At 45.6% G+C, this 15,332-nt stretch overlaps 2 protein-coding genes across 4 annotated transcripts in view; one reads left to right on the forward strand and one right to left on the reverse strand.

The window, feature by feature from the left end:
• TMEM255A (transmembrane protein 255A) overlaps positions 1-5,092 on the reverse strand; it is a 54,087-nt gene extending 48,995 nt beyond the window's left edge. For 2 of the 3 annotated variants that reach the window (XM_004379575.2, XM_004379574.2), the window contains exon 1: positions 4,918-4,975. In XM_004379575.2, coding sequence (XP_004379632.1) covers positions 4,918-4,975 — 58 coding nt within the window. Of the gene's footprint in view, positions 1-4,917 lie in introns of all 3 variants that reach the window. The other variant, XM_004379573.2, reaches the window with a different exon arrangement.
• ATP1B4 (ATPase Na+/K+ transporting family member beta 4) overlaps positions 1-15,332 on the forward strand; it is a 95,846-nt gene that overhangs the window by 1,812 nt on the left and 78,702 nt on the right. The window lies entirely within an intron of this gene.

The following is a 15,332-nucleotide window of genomic DNA, read 5'->3' on the forward strand; positions in this document are numbered from 1 at the left end:
CTGTTAATTATCCTTCCTCTTCACGTGGAGGGACCCTAAATGAGTCTCTAAACCAGGATCCCCAAGTCCTTTTGATGATAGCTATTTCTCAGCGAATTGGCCAGTTGGTTCCATTAAACCCAAAAAAACCATTGTTGTCGAGTGGATGCCAACTCGTAGCGACCCTATAGGACAGAGTAGAACTACCTCATATGGTTTTCAAGGCTGTAATCTTTATGGAAGCAGACTGCCACATCTTTCTTCCACAGAGCACAGCTGGTGGATTTAAACCACTGACCTTTAGGGTTAGCAGCTGAGCGCTTAACCACTGTGCCACCAGGGCTCTGCTGGTTCCATAGAGGGGCTCTTACATAAACTTACTAACACTCCCTCCCATCCTCAGCTTCCTTTCTCCTGTGTCACCCACACCATCTCTAGCCCTCCTCCCTCCATCCCAAATTGGCAAAAGAGAGTGAAGAAATCCAGAACATCTGGATGCACCAAAGGTATCTTGGTGACACACAAATGTGTCTCAACACCTTACACGAAAAACATGTAACCTTAGAGACTAAATTGGGGGCAGGTGTGTGTGCGTGGTCTTCCCAATTGTTTTTTGCATCACTCTCCTGCTCCTCCCCTGCCAACTGGCCTTTGATCTTATTCACAGCTCCTGGGTATCCTTTGCAAATATCACTCTAACTCTTAAAAGCACAGGAGTTGGATCAGAAAAGTGACTCAGCAGACCACATGGTGTCATCTGAAAATCTTTTTTTTTTTTTTCCTGCTTTAGAGCCTGAATTGAAAATTTAGTCTGTTGAGAAACCCAGGCAAAGATCCTACAGCCCCACAGTAGCCTTGCCTCCAGACAGGATTTGCTTTGGATAAAATTCTAAGAAAACTCTTCCATCACCAGGTTGTCGATTTTCTGTCCCTTCCCCCAAACCACCCCTTATTTTACACTAGAAGTACCATAATCGTGTAAAATGAAATTATTTTTAGTTGTATCTGGGGAGTTGGCTGTTTTAAGGAACCTTGGGGTAAATCCTTTAGAAGAGTGAAGAATCACCCCTCAGTTTCTCTTTAGTGTCAATGTGACTTTAATGAAATTTACAACTACTTGGAGCCAGACATACCTCGTCTCTGAAGGCGCGGCCCAGGCTAGCAAGGAGCAGCCCGCGATGCTAACGCTTGCTGTGTCTTCTTAGGCCATTTTCCTGGTGGTTGTTTCTATTTTAGAAGGGAGAAGGGGAGCCCTGTTCTTATTAGGATGCCTTTTGGGTCTTGCCTTAGATGTCCATGTGAACACAGAACCATCTCATTCCTGTTTCATTTAGTAAATCAACACATCAAAGAACCCAGAGGGGGTACTTAAATAAAGCAGCAGGTACTTGAAAACAGTTCCGAGCACACTGTTAGATACCTAGTAAGCAGTCTATACTTGTTGAATGAACAAAAGGCAATGCCTCAGAATTGCTTCCTTTCTAATCAAAAAGACCGTGGGGGGAGGGGGGAGGGGGAATTATATGAATGAATATCAACTATGCTTATAGAATTGATTATTTGAAATAGGGTACTCCTGGGGACACCCCAGAACTCAAAGCCTTCTGCTCAACTAGTGTCACAACTTTCATGTCTCTCGCTAGCCTGTCTACTTGGCACTCAGTATATTTGTTTAAACAACAAACCCGGCAACCACTAGCAGTGGGAGAGTCTGAAATGCCGTCATTGGCATTGCCTGCCGCCCCCCCCCCCAGAACCACTGCAGTGCCCCACCCCCGCCCCGAGTCGTGACAACCAGGAGGCTAAGCTCTAGAAGCGCCCAATTATTTCCTGTCACACCCATCCAAGTACAACCAGCTTCTCCCTCTACTGGGTTTCCCCCCTGGTCAGTCCCCCCACCTGCACTGCGGTCTTTGAATCTGAGTCCCTCCCTTCTTTTGAAACCTGCTCCAAACTCACCTCCTCTAGGAAGTTTCGCTTCATTAAGCTCACTCTACTCTAAACAGTCATTATTTTATGTCCCCTTAGTTCCTAGATACCTTAATCAATATATTCATTGCAACTGCCACAGTTGTAATTGTGAGTCTGATCCACGGCCCATACGATGTCCATTGGCCTAGGTTGTCCAGGATCTGACAGGAACCAAGGTGTGGGTTGCCAGAAGGAAGGACGATTGTCTTTGCTCACTCACTTGTGGTTTACCTTGTACGTGTTCTTCATTACCCTTCTCAACAGAGTAGGTAGGGTGTGTAATCTCTATTGGGGTGCAGCAAGGATAAGGACCTAGTATCCTGTCTGTCCCGTACATTATGGTATTGATGACTAGCTAATTCTCAGGGCTGATCTTTTGAACAGATTAGGATTCCCTTACCTGAGTTGGCTTTGCGACAGGAGAGTCCCAGGAAGTCTCAGCCTGGAGCATTCGTGGAAACAGGTGGCTGCCCACACAGTGCGCTTATATTGAGCCTCAAGGCTCTACCCATCTCCCAAACATGTCTTTAAGGGAGCTGAAGCCCCCCATTCGCCCCTACTTTAGTAAATTCTTTGAATGGAGGCATCCAAGGCCGCTGGTGAATTACAAACGTGTTACTTGGGAGGGAAGGAGTGTCCTGCTGCAGTAGAGGTGCCTCAGCACCTGGGGGCGGTGTTGCCAAGAGGGAGAAGGGGGTTGCTGGCAGGGGACGGAGGGGTGCTCGCATCAAATTACCTTCTTCATAACTGCCGAGCTCCCGCTTCACTCCGAGCTTTGGACAAACCCCTCATCCCCAGGCAGTCAGCAAGCGTCGGGTGCAGGCACCTTGGTGCAGTGTGTGTTTTCAATTTTATCGTTTTGGCTGCGGTTGTTTCTTGCCTGTAGAGGGAATCCCCTCAGAAGTTCTAAGCTTGGAGGCTGAAACACTAACCGCCCCCCACCCCGCCCCATGCAAGGAAAGGTGGCCTTGCCAGAGCTAAGTGGGAGTAGCTTCTAAGTAGCCTAGACGCTGATTCAGGCCTGGGCTGGGCGGGACCAGCGCCAGGGAACTCCAGGGAGACTCCCCTGTCCAAACTCTGGAAGCTCAGGGTTACCCCTCGACTCCGAAATGTGCTAGTGCCCCCGCCCCACGTCTGCCGACCTTAAAAAGCAGAACGCGTGGCGCGGGCTCCGCGTCTACACCGGATCTAAGATTCCTTTCCCTCAGTGTCGAGACTGGGCTGGGCAAAGCCCACTCAGCTTCTTATTGCGCAGACCTTTCGGGAAACGCCAGATTGGCTGAGGGCTCCTGGGAGCCCAAGAAAGAACTCTCTTCATCTTGTTTCCCAACCCTTAGAGCAGTGTGCCAAGTGGCAACGCTTTAAGCCCCGGGCCACTATCCTGCCCACCCCCTGCAGTCAGGCGAGCCCGAGGCCGGGAGGCCGGGTGTGCAGCTGGTTGTGGTCCGCAGCGGGAGTGGGCGCTGCGGAACCCTGGCACCCTCCCACCCAGCCCTCCCTCGCGTCACAGCCGGGCGTCGGGGAGCCAGGGCTGCGCTGGCGCCACAGCTGGCCAAGGTGAGGAGTGCAATCTGTGTGTGTGTGTGTGTGTGTGTGTGTTAGATGGGGGGAAGGGGAAGTCCATTACTGCTTCGCCTGGACCCGAGTTCTTGGCCTCATTTGTTAGCACATTTCAAATAACTACGCCCTTAAAAATAAAAGAGGGCAAATTCTTATACCGAATACGCAAAACCATTGAAATTAAGGATCTTTCCACCATCCAGGAGAGAACACTTTCTCGGGCCTGAATTCTCTTAAGATTGAGACTTTTGCAGGCAGCAGGCAGCTCACATGGGGGGTGTAACTCTCTCCCCGCCCCCGAACCCTCGAGATGTTCCCGCAAATTCCTCGGAGTCGACCTGAGCAGACAGGATGGCCGGAATTCGGGATGGAGGGATTTTGCAGAATGTCAAGTATTTGGAGAAGAGAGAATTTGATTTGGTTAAAGTGTAGCCGAGGCAAATTGTAAGATTAGGTGGGATCATGGTTTGACGATCCCCTCTCGCTCTCCTGGGCTCCAAATTAATTTCTCCACCCAGTGAAATCACAGGGCTTGGGAAGGTTCCTAACAGCTGAGAGGGACTGGGTTGTGGTGGGGGGGGGGTGCGTTTGTAACTACCAAAAAGCGGCTTCAAGGAGCAGCCAAGTTGGTGCCTGGAGGTAGCTGCCCCCCAGTTTGGGTGAGGAAAGGTGTGGAGCCAAATCAGGCTAGTTCCAGCCAGAGAGGGAAAGCGCGACTTGAGAAGATGCGCGGGCTCACTCTCGCTCTTTCTTTCTCGCGCTCTCACTCGCCACCCCCTCCCCCCCCCTTTTTTTTTCCACACTCACGCACATTCCGTGCATTTGGAGCAGGGTAGGAATCAAATTCAAGAAATGTAAATCCCGCCGCTGCAGACGCGATTCCTTAGGAATTCCCTCCCCGGGACCCCTCTTCCGCCTGTCGCCCCTGTCGCCCAGGATTGTGCAACCCCCCATTCAGCAAGGTGCAAGTCAGCTCCCCCTCCACTGCAGCTCTGAATTTCTGGGCAGCTTCAAAAGAGTTATGCGGAGGGAGCGAGGACCCTGCTCCTTCTAAGGATCTTTAGTCCGGAGCCCTTAGAAGTGACGGGGACTTTGCAAAGAGGGAGCGTCGACTGGCAAGCGAAGGCGCAGGTTGCAGGGAAGTGTTTTGATCCCCAGACAGCTGGGATTTATGGCCAGCTGCAAGTCTAGAGACACACGGACACAAACACGCACACACCCGCACTCCAGGGCTGGGATATTCAGACTCGAGCTGGGCGCTCTGGTCCCTGTGCGCCGCCCCCCCTGCCGCCGAGCAGCTCCCCTGAGGCTCTAGTCCACCCCCCAGCCGCTGGAGCGAGCGGCCCCCTGGCCCCGCTTCCCGCTCCCGGGCGGCGGGTCGCTCGCAGTCCACAGGGCTAGACTTACCCATGGAATCGGGTAGGGACATGTCGCTGGACCGCTGCTGAGTCAGGGACTGATGCATGGTGAAAGCCGCCGGGCTGGCCCGGCCCCTGAAACTGCTTGGCGCGCCCCCGGCTCAGGGCGCCTGGCAGAGCATCCTACTCCGCGGCTGCCTCTCCTGGTCCCTTCAAGAGCTGAGCGAGACAGCCTCTGGTAGCGAGCTGCAGCCCAAGTGCCGCCTCCCCCTCCCTTCGCCTCGGCTCCCTCCCTCCTCTCTTGCCTCTCTCTGCTCCTGGAGGCAGCAGCATTGGCGGCCGGTGCAGCAGCGTGCGCTTGCGCAAGACCCCCGTCCTCCCTCCCTGTTGGCCCCCCCCCATCCTAGTTATCCACCTCCCTCCCAGCCTTCCAAGCCAGACAGGGAGCCGTTTTAGCCCCTTGGGGCCTGGGCTGCTCAGAGAAAGAGGGGGAGGCTTCAGCCTGGGGCTGACTGGCCTTCTCTCTAGTTTGGAGAGGGTTTTGGGCAAGCATCTTATTGTAGGATTTATAACTGGGGAGGGGGCAGAGTCAGAGGTTCAGAGATGAGGAACACATACACACACCCACACACACATTTGTGCAGGTCTCCTCTTAGTGCTTCCAGAATGACATAATGAAGCTGGAGATGGTCCAAAGAAGGGCCACTCTATAATCAAGGGGATTGGGAGGGCAGGGGTAGAGGGGGCTGCCATATGAAGATAGATTAAACAAATGCAGACTCTTTAGTCTAGAAAGATGAAGGCTGGGAAGCGATGTGACCAGAGTGTATAAAATTATGCAGAGATGAGAGAGAACACAGCCTGATTCACCAGATCTGAGAATTCTAGAACAAATAGCCCCCTAAGAACTAGAAAGGGATACATCGAAAGCAAATACCATTCTGCATCAACACCCCAGTTGGACTTTTTAAGGTGTTTGTATATCAAAGATCTCATTTTCTCATTATAGCAGCCATGCAAGGTAGGAAGAGTAGGTCTTGATGACCCCATTTTACAGATGAGGAAACTGAGGCTCAGAGAAAGGATGAAAATTCCCTGTGGTCACTCAGCCAGTAAGTGGTAGAGGTGAGATTTGAAACTGGCATCTCCATGTCAGTGCTCTTCCCGCTATGGCAGCTGAAAAGAAATATTACTCTATACAGCATATTGTAAAACTAAGAAGTCAGTTAGTCCCAAGAGGTGCAACAGGGTAAAACCACAAGTAGCTTTCAAAAGAGTGAAGATAAAGTCATGGTTGACAGATCCACTGTGGATTACTGAGGGAAATTGGAGATGAGGTGGGAATGTCCCTGATCTTGGAGGATAGTCAAGTCTTTCCTCCGACCCATTCTTCCAGACCCCCATCAGGATATTGGCCTGGAAGCACCACGCTGTTGTCTTCAAAACAGCTGCAGAACAAGATGAGGCCTCTTTGGAGTGCCCCAAGACATCTGCCTGGTGGCCAGGGGAGGTAGAGGATCAGGAAGAGGGTAGCAGTAGGCTCCAGCTCCCTCTGGAAACTTCCCTGTAGGCCTGACATCCCAAGGAATTTACCTGTTTGGGGATGCCCAGTCTGTCCCAGTGAGTAGTCCAACCACTTCCCCCTGAGGATTGCTGCGCCCTTCTCTCCATGGCTCCTCCGCCACCACCAAACAAACCAACCAACCAACCAAATCAAGCATAAAACTCTCCTGAGAGTGGATGGGGTGAAGGAGAATCCTTGCTTCTTTACAGCTCTGATTTGATAATCTGCTATGACGCTATTTCCTTATCCAGGAAATGGAACCGAGGGCCCTTGCCCTTTCCAAAGGAAGAAAAGATGCTTCCTGGAGGTTAAAAAAGGAAGCCCTTTGTAAAGAACTTGGGCACCCCAGGGGCCAGGCTGAATGCTGTGTCAGGTATTATTAGCAGCCCTACACTATAGATGTGGTTTAGCAATCTGTGATATATGTCCTAGATAAAGCCAATATGCCTACTAGAGTAGAGATGTGGGTCTTAAACTTGCTAGGCTTATGTGTCAGTCTCCATAAGCTCCCCAAAGGCAGAGGGAAATCCCATATCTATACTCCTGCAATGTTCTTCTTTCCGACTTGTTTACCTAGCTCTTCCCCCCGCCCCCCCCACTCTAAATAGCTCATATATTTAATGTGAAGAACTCCTAAAACCCGCATGCATTTCTCAGGAGTGCTTTGTAATTAACTTATTTTGTTTCTGTGAAAGTACCCTTGAAGAAAAGAGGTTTATATACAGGCTGGAAAAGACTGCTTAACACCTTTAGAGATGCTTGGCCACCCTATAGCAACTATACAGCTAGAGACCTCAAAAAAAAAAAAAAAAGCAAAACAAAACAAACAAACCAAAAAAACCGAAACCCATTGCCATCTAGTCGATTTGGACTCATAGTGACCCTATAGGAGAGAGTAGAAGTGCCCCACAGGATTTCCAAGGTTGTAATCTTTACAGAGCCCTGGAGGCGCAATGGTTAAGAGCCTTGCTGCTAACGAAAAGGTCAGCAGTTCAAATCCACCAGCCACTCCTTGGAAACTCTATGAGGTGGTTCTACCCTGCCCTATAGGGTCGCTATGAGTCAGAACTGACTGGTTGGCAATGGATTTGGTTTGATTTTTCAGTAATCTTTATGGAAGCACACTGCCACATCTTTCTCCCGCAGAACGGCTGGTTGGTTGGAACCACCAACATTTTGGTTAGCAGCCAAGCGCCTAAACACTGCACCACCAGAGTTCCAAGAGATCCCTAGAGAAGCCAAATTGAAACTTATTACCATAGTGGTTTCAATGGACAGAATGAGGCCTTTTCACCTTTGAGAGAAACACACTGCCCATCAATTGACACGGAGGACGTAATGTAATTTGACCTGTATAATCAAAGCCACAAACTAGTGAGGTGCCCTTAATGCAGGCAAGCTTTGCTCTATGCAACATCTGTATTCCTGAATCCTGCATGAAAATTGAATCGTGTTTTTAAAAGGTACTCGAGGAGCTGGCTATTTAAAAGAACTACATACTGTATATTTCTTTCGTACCACTCTTGGGGCACCTTATGGGATTTGGAATACAGCAGGCACTCAGTCAAGTTGAAAATGACTTTGAGACCAATAGCAGTAACAATAGCAGAAGCAGCTGCAGCAGCTCAGAGAGTAGTAGCAGTCTCCTCCGCAGAGATGGTGTACTTGTCTGGACAGATGAACTGGGATAAGGGGAGGGACTAGAATGGGAACTAGGGAAAAAAAAAACAACCCACATTTCAACCAAGCCCCGCACATAGCCCTCTTTTCCTCCAAAGAAAAAGAAAGTTTATTTTAAACGCAGAATGAGCTAGGCAATTAAAAAAAAAAAAAGAGGCAATATTTCATGTGCTTCATTCTGATTTTCTTCATGTCAAAACACATGTGGATTATATACATAAATAGGCTCATAATACAATTCACCAGTAGAAAAGCCACCTGTTGAAGGAACTAGTCCTTCAGGCAACTGAAGGCTACTGTAAAACTGCTTGGTTAGCTTCTGATGGAAAAGAAATTATTAAAATGGCTTAAAATAAATCCTTCTCATTGCAAGCTTAATCAAGCATACAGTGTTGCTCTAGGTTGCAAACTGTTTTTATAGCATCAGGAAATATTTGCCAATGGGACTGCAGCCTCTTCTCTGTCTTCTTCAAGCCAGTGATGAGAGCCCTCCCCAAAAAGCCTTCAGACCACTAGAAAAATGCCAGATGGTACTCTGTCTGTAACGTTCACCCTGGGAATAGCCAAAGCACTCAATCACCTTTTCATTTTGATGTTCAATTTGATTTGTTAAATTACACAGTGACTTCCTGATTCCAAATTTGGGAATATAGGGTAGAAGACGGATCACGTCTACACGTATACATATATGTAATGTACACATGCATATTTAAAATGACCACACAAGTATTCACAAATGAGTGTACACACACACACCCACACACACCCACACACACCCACACACACACCCACAAACATCCCAGTCATTCCTCTCTCCAGTCTGGTTATCACCACCCACCTCTTAGATCCCAGACTCAAATTGATCATGGACAGAGAAGAGTTCCAGAATAATGGAATACTTCAACGAGTCCAAACATCCCTGATTAAGGCTGGCATAGTGCTCACCACACCCCCTTAGGTCGATGCCTAGTACCTAGTGCCTGCACCACAAACAGCTGAATTCTCACTGAGGAGAACAATGGTTGAGGATGTTCTTTCGTCCAAGAAGCTTGACCACTGTCGGCTGGTCACTTTCTTTGGATAACAGGAAAATTGCCACAGCACTGGGGAACGACGCAGTACTTGTCTTTACTTTGTTATTGTTTTCTTCCTCTTTTGGGACTTTCTTTAATTACCAAAGAGTATATCCTAAGTGTTTTCCAATACCGATAAGAAATATTTGAGAAATAATTTTAAATGGATGGAACATCATTTGTTTAATGTTCTTCTGTTATTGGACATTACGTAGGTTTCTAATTTTTCAACATTATAAATAATACAACGAACTAAATCTTTGCATCTTTATTATCATAAGATACCGTACTACAGTAGAATTATTTGTTCCAAAGATCCAAATATATATTTTTAATTTTTAAATTTTATTAACACACATACAGTAAAGCACACAAATTTTAAGTGCACATCTCAGTGAATTTTACACACACACACATATGTACACTTGTAACCATCACCCAGATCAAGATATTGAACATTTCCCACGTCCCAGAAGGCTCCCTTGATCTCCCTCTCAGTCAATAACTCCTTCAGAGGTAACCACTATTCTGATTTTTATCATCAAATTCAAATATTCTTAAGACTTGAAATACACATTGCAAAATTGCCCTCCAAAATATTTGTAGCAGACTACATTCCCATCACCAGCATGTGAAAGTGTCTGAGTCCCCACATCCTCTTGGCTTTACTTTGAAAAGGAGATGTTTTAGCACTTGAGACTCTCCTAGTTACAGGAAGCAATGGAAAGGGTCAGTTGAGAAGCTAGGTTGGAGTTGAGCTGAGCACATAGCATCCAGTGGGAACCATAGATCTAAGAACCAGAGGCTGAGAGCAGTCTCAGCAGGCAGCAACGTTTTGGCACAGTTCACAAGTGCCTCAGAAACCTCCAACTGCTCAGTTGTCTTCATTGTTGTTATGGATTGAATTGTGTTCCCCAAAGTAAGTGTTGGATGTAATACCATTCGTGAATAGGGTTTCCTCTGTTATGTTAATGAGGCCATATCAGTATTAGGTTGTCCTAAACCTAATCACTTCTGAGCTGTAAGAGGAACAGATTTAGACAGAGAAGTGAGCACAAAATAGGGAGAAGATAGATACCACGTGAAGATCAACAAGGATCCGAGGAATGCTGGGGTTACAAAGCTGAGAGAAGGACTGTTCCCCAGAGCTGACAGAGTCTTCCCCTAGAGCCAGTGCCCTGAATTTGGACTTCTAGCCTCCTGAACTGTGAGAAAATAAATTTCTGTTCTTTAAAGCCACCCACTTGTGGTATTTCTGTTACAGCAGCACTAGGAAATGAAGACAATTGTATGCATTACTGGTCTCTGTTGCACATACCCAAAGTCTTTATATTTAGCTTTCAAAATTTCTATAATGATCATGTAGTTGTGCCTGGTACATAGTAGGCACTTGTTGAATATATGGAAAATTTTTTTCTGTTTACAGAAATAAAATGTTACACTATAAAAATTTCCAAAATTGCAGAGATGAACAATGCAGCAAATTGTCCTTCCATCCAACTTCCCAGAGATGCATTTTCCTAGATTTTTCTCCATGCATACTTTTACTTTTGTTTAATTATTTTGAGAGTTAAATTTTCATTTTTGAAAGTAAACTTTTTAAATAATAAAAGAATAAATATTTTTATTAAGCACTGTAAGTTGCATTCTGTAGCTTTCAAATACACACCAAAGCCCATCTTCAATCAATCAAACACATCTTGATGTATGAGTTAGGGCAAAACTCCCTTCAACCTACAGTACGATATGTACTTAGCTTTTATGGGCAGGAAATGGAAATTTCACCTAATTTCTGATCACTAACGTGTGACGAACAGCACCAAGAGACTTAAATGAAAATGTATATAAAGAAATGACTCTGATTTCCAAGAACGTTGTTTAGAAACATTGACAAAAACATAATAATAATACAATATACATACATCTACTAAATTCTTGATAGAAAAGTTCTAAAGAACAAACAATCTGTTTCCTGCTACAGAGAGGGGTAGTTTCTTTTAAAGATCAAAGCCTTTTTTTTTTTCACAGAATTTCCCTTTTTGCTAATTTCAAGTCATAAAATGTCAACGGAGAATAACAATGCAGGCAGCAGTGAATACACTAGAGAAATCCTGATATTCCAAAAGGCTATATAATGCTTTTTAGAGTTTTAGAGTAAATGTAACAAGGTTAAAATCATCACCAATGTTAAGGTTAGAGCAAGATCAGTCAATGAGTAGACATAATTAACGTATTTTATATGGTAACTTTCTATTGAAGAATAACATCCATACAGAAAAACGCACCATACATACCACTTTTTAATCAGAAAAAAACTGGGGCAGGAGATGAGGGTGAGTTGTCTTGAACCCACCAAAACTGGGTGAAGGGATCATTTGATAGGTCTCCCAGTTTGGATACCCTGCTGGTTTACCTGCCGGAGATGAGGGTTGGTGGAGGTAGTAGAATAGGATTCGGTTTAGCTGTAACTGCCTGTTTCCTTCCTCTAATTAATTACTGAGCTCAGTACATCCTTTTCCTTTATCCCCATCAAAAAACATTCATTAAACACTTAATTAGATGTGGCATTGTCGCGGGTGGGGGGTGGTGGTGTCCAACTGCTTGGTTCAGGTTTGAACTGGAGAGGATTTTTGTGTTCAGTACTTTCTGAGAATCAATAGATTTGCTACCAGTTCAAACTGCTCCATAGAACCTTTAAAAATGTTTATACTCTGTGACCCAGTGATTCTGCTTCTGGGAATCTCTACGGAGGAAAGAGAAATCCAGACTAAGATTTATGTGCAAGAATGCCCCTGGCAATGTTATTTCTAATAACGAAAAAATGGAGGAAAAATCAGAAATGCCCCAACTTAGGAGAATATTTAACTAGATGGTAGTACAGCTGTACGATGCATATGTTATATAGCTATTAACTTCATGTTTTCAATTATTTAAGGACATGGAAAAATACATAATATTGCTTGAAAAGGAGGCTAAGGACTCTTATTATAACTTGATCCCGATTTTGTTGAAAATTGCATATATACGCAGAGAAAAATGACTGGAAGGAAACTCATAAAAATATTCATTGTGGTGATCTCTGAGTAGTGGAATTATAGGTGATTACTTTCTTTTTATATCTTTCAAATATATTCAATGAACGTTATCATTATTTCAAAATTAGCAAAAACAAAAAACCCAACTCCCCATTCTATTTTATAAACAAATTAAATAAACAGGTGAATGTCGCATAAATTACACACACTCAGTCCTCTTGCAGCCTGTGCCTGTGGCCGCTCAGGACACATCTGCTTTGGTTCCTTCTCTCTCTCTTTCTCCCCACTCTCTCTCTCTCTCTCTCACACACACACACACACGCACACACACAAGCACACACGCACGCACGCATGCATGCACATACACAGGAAACTCTCTGCTTTCGGTCTTCCTTGCCTGAGTACAAGTTTCAGGCAATCTGTCACCTCTCTCAAGGGAATTTGTACTTCCCTTTCGTTGTGTGATTGAAGACGTGAGTATTGGTGCTGGCAGGTGGCAAGTACTTTTTCTGGTCAGGCTCTTTGTATGCCCCGGAAATTACACCGGTAGGGGGCTGTCTATTCTGTGGATTGCCTACAGGAGACAGCTTCTTGGGAAACTGACCTGTCCGGGAAGATAAAAGGAACTCTGTCTAGGGGGATTGTGGAGGAGAAATAGAGGGGAAAGACAGAATAGAGGAGAGGGATCAAATGAGCAACTCAGTTTATTAGAGAGGATCCCTTTGGTGAGGTTGTATTTGGTTGTGTTACTGTTTAAAATAAATATAGCATTGCAGTTCGATTGGAGCTGCAAGAAGTTCTATTGAAGGTGAAACGCACCTAAATCCATGCCTGCCTCTCAGCTCTGCTCAGGAACCCTAAATCCTGCTACAGTGAGGGGGGGTTGTTCAGGAAAGGCTGCCTTCCTTAACAAACAGTCAACAATTATTATGCACATAACATTCAAACAATACATAAGTATATAAATTAAAAAGGAAGCTACCCCGCCCCCCAATCTCACTCTTCAGAGGTAATCTCTGTTAAAAGTCTGGTATATATTTTCCCAGACTTTCTCTATCCATATACAAACAAATATATGTATACCCACATAGAGATAGTGAACAAAAATTGAACCAAACTGTAAATATTATTCTGCAACTTGCTTTTATTTTTAACCCAATACTATTTCATGGATCTATCCCCATGTCAGTAAATATAGATGTACCTCTTTTTTTTAGCAGCCACATAACATTCCATTCTGTGAGTGTTTCAGACTATTTAACCAACCCCCCATGGCTGGACATTTAATTTAGTTCCAGTTTTTCATAGGTACAAGCAACACTGCAATGCATATCCCTGTACATACAGCATGGAATCAGTTTAAGGGAGAATCTTCTTTCCATCAGCTGTGCATTACCTAACCATTTGCAATTAGTTTCCTGGGCTCTGAAGGAGAGTTTTTAATGTCTATGCCAAATGTTCTGTAGCGTTCTGAATGGTCCAAGGCATCCTTTCCAATTAAGTTGCAGCCTACTACACACTGCATTTTAAATTACATTATGCTTTAAGGACAGGGCACTGTCTTACATTATTGATACAGTGTTATAATGTTCTATATTAATACTAATGCCCTGGACTTTATGGGCACCACCTGAAGAGAGTGGGTGGCTAGAGGCTTCCAGTACGTATCACCAAGGGCAGGCAGTCCAGGGTACTACAAACGTATGACCTTTCCTCCTCCAATTACATCTAGCATCTCCCCATCACTTCTAGATGGAAGACCTAATTAGATATAAGGCACTTTATTTGCCACCTACTGGTATGAGGAAAGGAGTTGGGGCGGGGTGGGGGCACTGATACCAGCATCTGCTATGGTGAAGGAGACAGGCTGTTTTCAGCCCTTCTCACCTCCCCATCTGACTCCCCTTACTCAGGTGCTCATTGTCTCCATGCTGCCCTCTGGCTGCTTGCAGGCCCTTGCTTTGACACCCTCCTTGGACCTGATGTCCATAGCCATTTCCCACACCCCTGTCAGAACACAGCTCTGCTTAGAACTCTCAGTTGCCAGTTATCATTTGTGTTAACATGACAGAAAGAGCTTCGGGCTTAAATCAGTTAATCTCTCTGTGCCTCCATTTTGGCATCTGTAGAATGGAGATTATAATACGTAATATCTACTTTACAGGGTTGATGTGAAGATGAAATGAGATAACATATTGAGAGCAAGGAAAAGTGCTCTAATTGGAGGGTACCATTGTTATGTATAGGTTCTCTCTTCCGGATAAACTAGTTTTTGTTTTATTTTTGTTTAAACAGGGGATTTCTGGAGACTATAGTGTCTTAACTGGGAGAGGTGCTTATTATGGCAGAAATTTCAGGCAGTGGGGCAGGCCAGTGGGGAAGCTATTTTGAGATAAGGAAACTCTCCCAGGCCTTCAAATCTGCACATATAGGGAGTTGCTGGCATCAAGACAGAAGGCTGAACGTAGTCTCCCAGGCAAAAAAATGTCAGAAAGGTTCCTGTTACTCTACTGTCTCCAGGGGAAGAGGAAGGCAGGCTGGAAGGGAGCAAGAACAGCGTAGACTTCTGTGGGCTGGCCCGAGGACCTGTCCTCCCTAGGGAGATGTGTTCTAGCAACTGTTTGGTGTATTTTTAAAGGTCAGAAAGGCTTTGGCTCTATAGGATAGAGTAGCTGTGACACCTGATTAATGTCTGTGCAGTACTTTCCAGAATGAAATTTAATCAGCAGAATGATTGCAGCAAGCAGCTGCCTGGAGGAAAATGATCCTGTTCTAATGGTGGCGTGTTTGATGTGTTGGCATTGTAGTGGGGCACGTACATTATTAGTCCAGGCCAGGGAGGCCCAACCAGGAGACTGGATCAACTAGTAAGGAAATGCAGCAAACAGCAGCAGCCCCTCCACTGCTGTGTGTAGGGTCATCACTGTCAGATTGTCAGTTCTGCCTCACTCCAAGGACCTTTACTGTCAGCCTCCCTCCCACCCCCAGGGTCTTCTCTGTCAGCTCCTTAAACAGCCCCCTCCATCATCCATTCCCCAATTCCCTTCAGATCCATCACTCTTAGGGGCCCCTCCCATTCAAGGTCTTCACCGACATCTTCCTTCACACACAC

This window comes from Trichechus manatus, unplaced genomic scaffold (genome assembly GCF_000243295.1).
Source record: "Trichechus manatus latirostris isolate Lorelei unplaced genomic scaffold, TriManLat1.0 scaffold00066, whole genome shotgun sequence".
Taxonomy (NCBI): domain Eukaryota; kingdom Metazoa; phylum Chordata; class Mammalia; order Sirenia; family Trichechidae; genus Trichechus; species Trichechus manatus.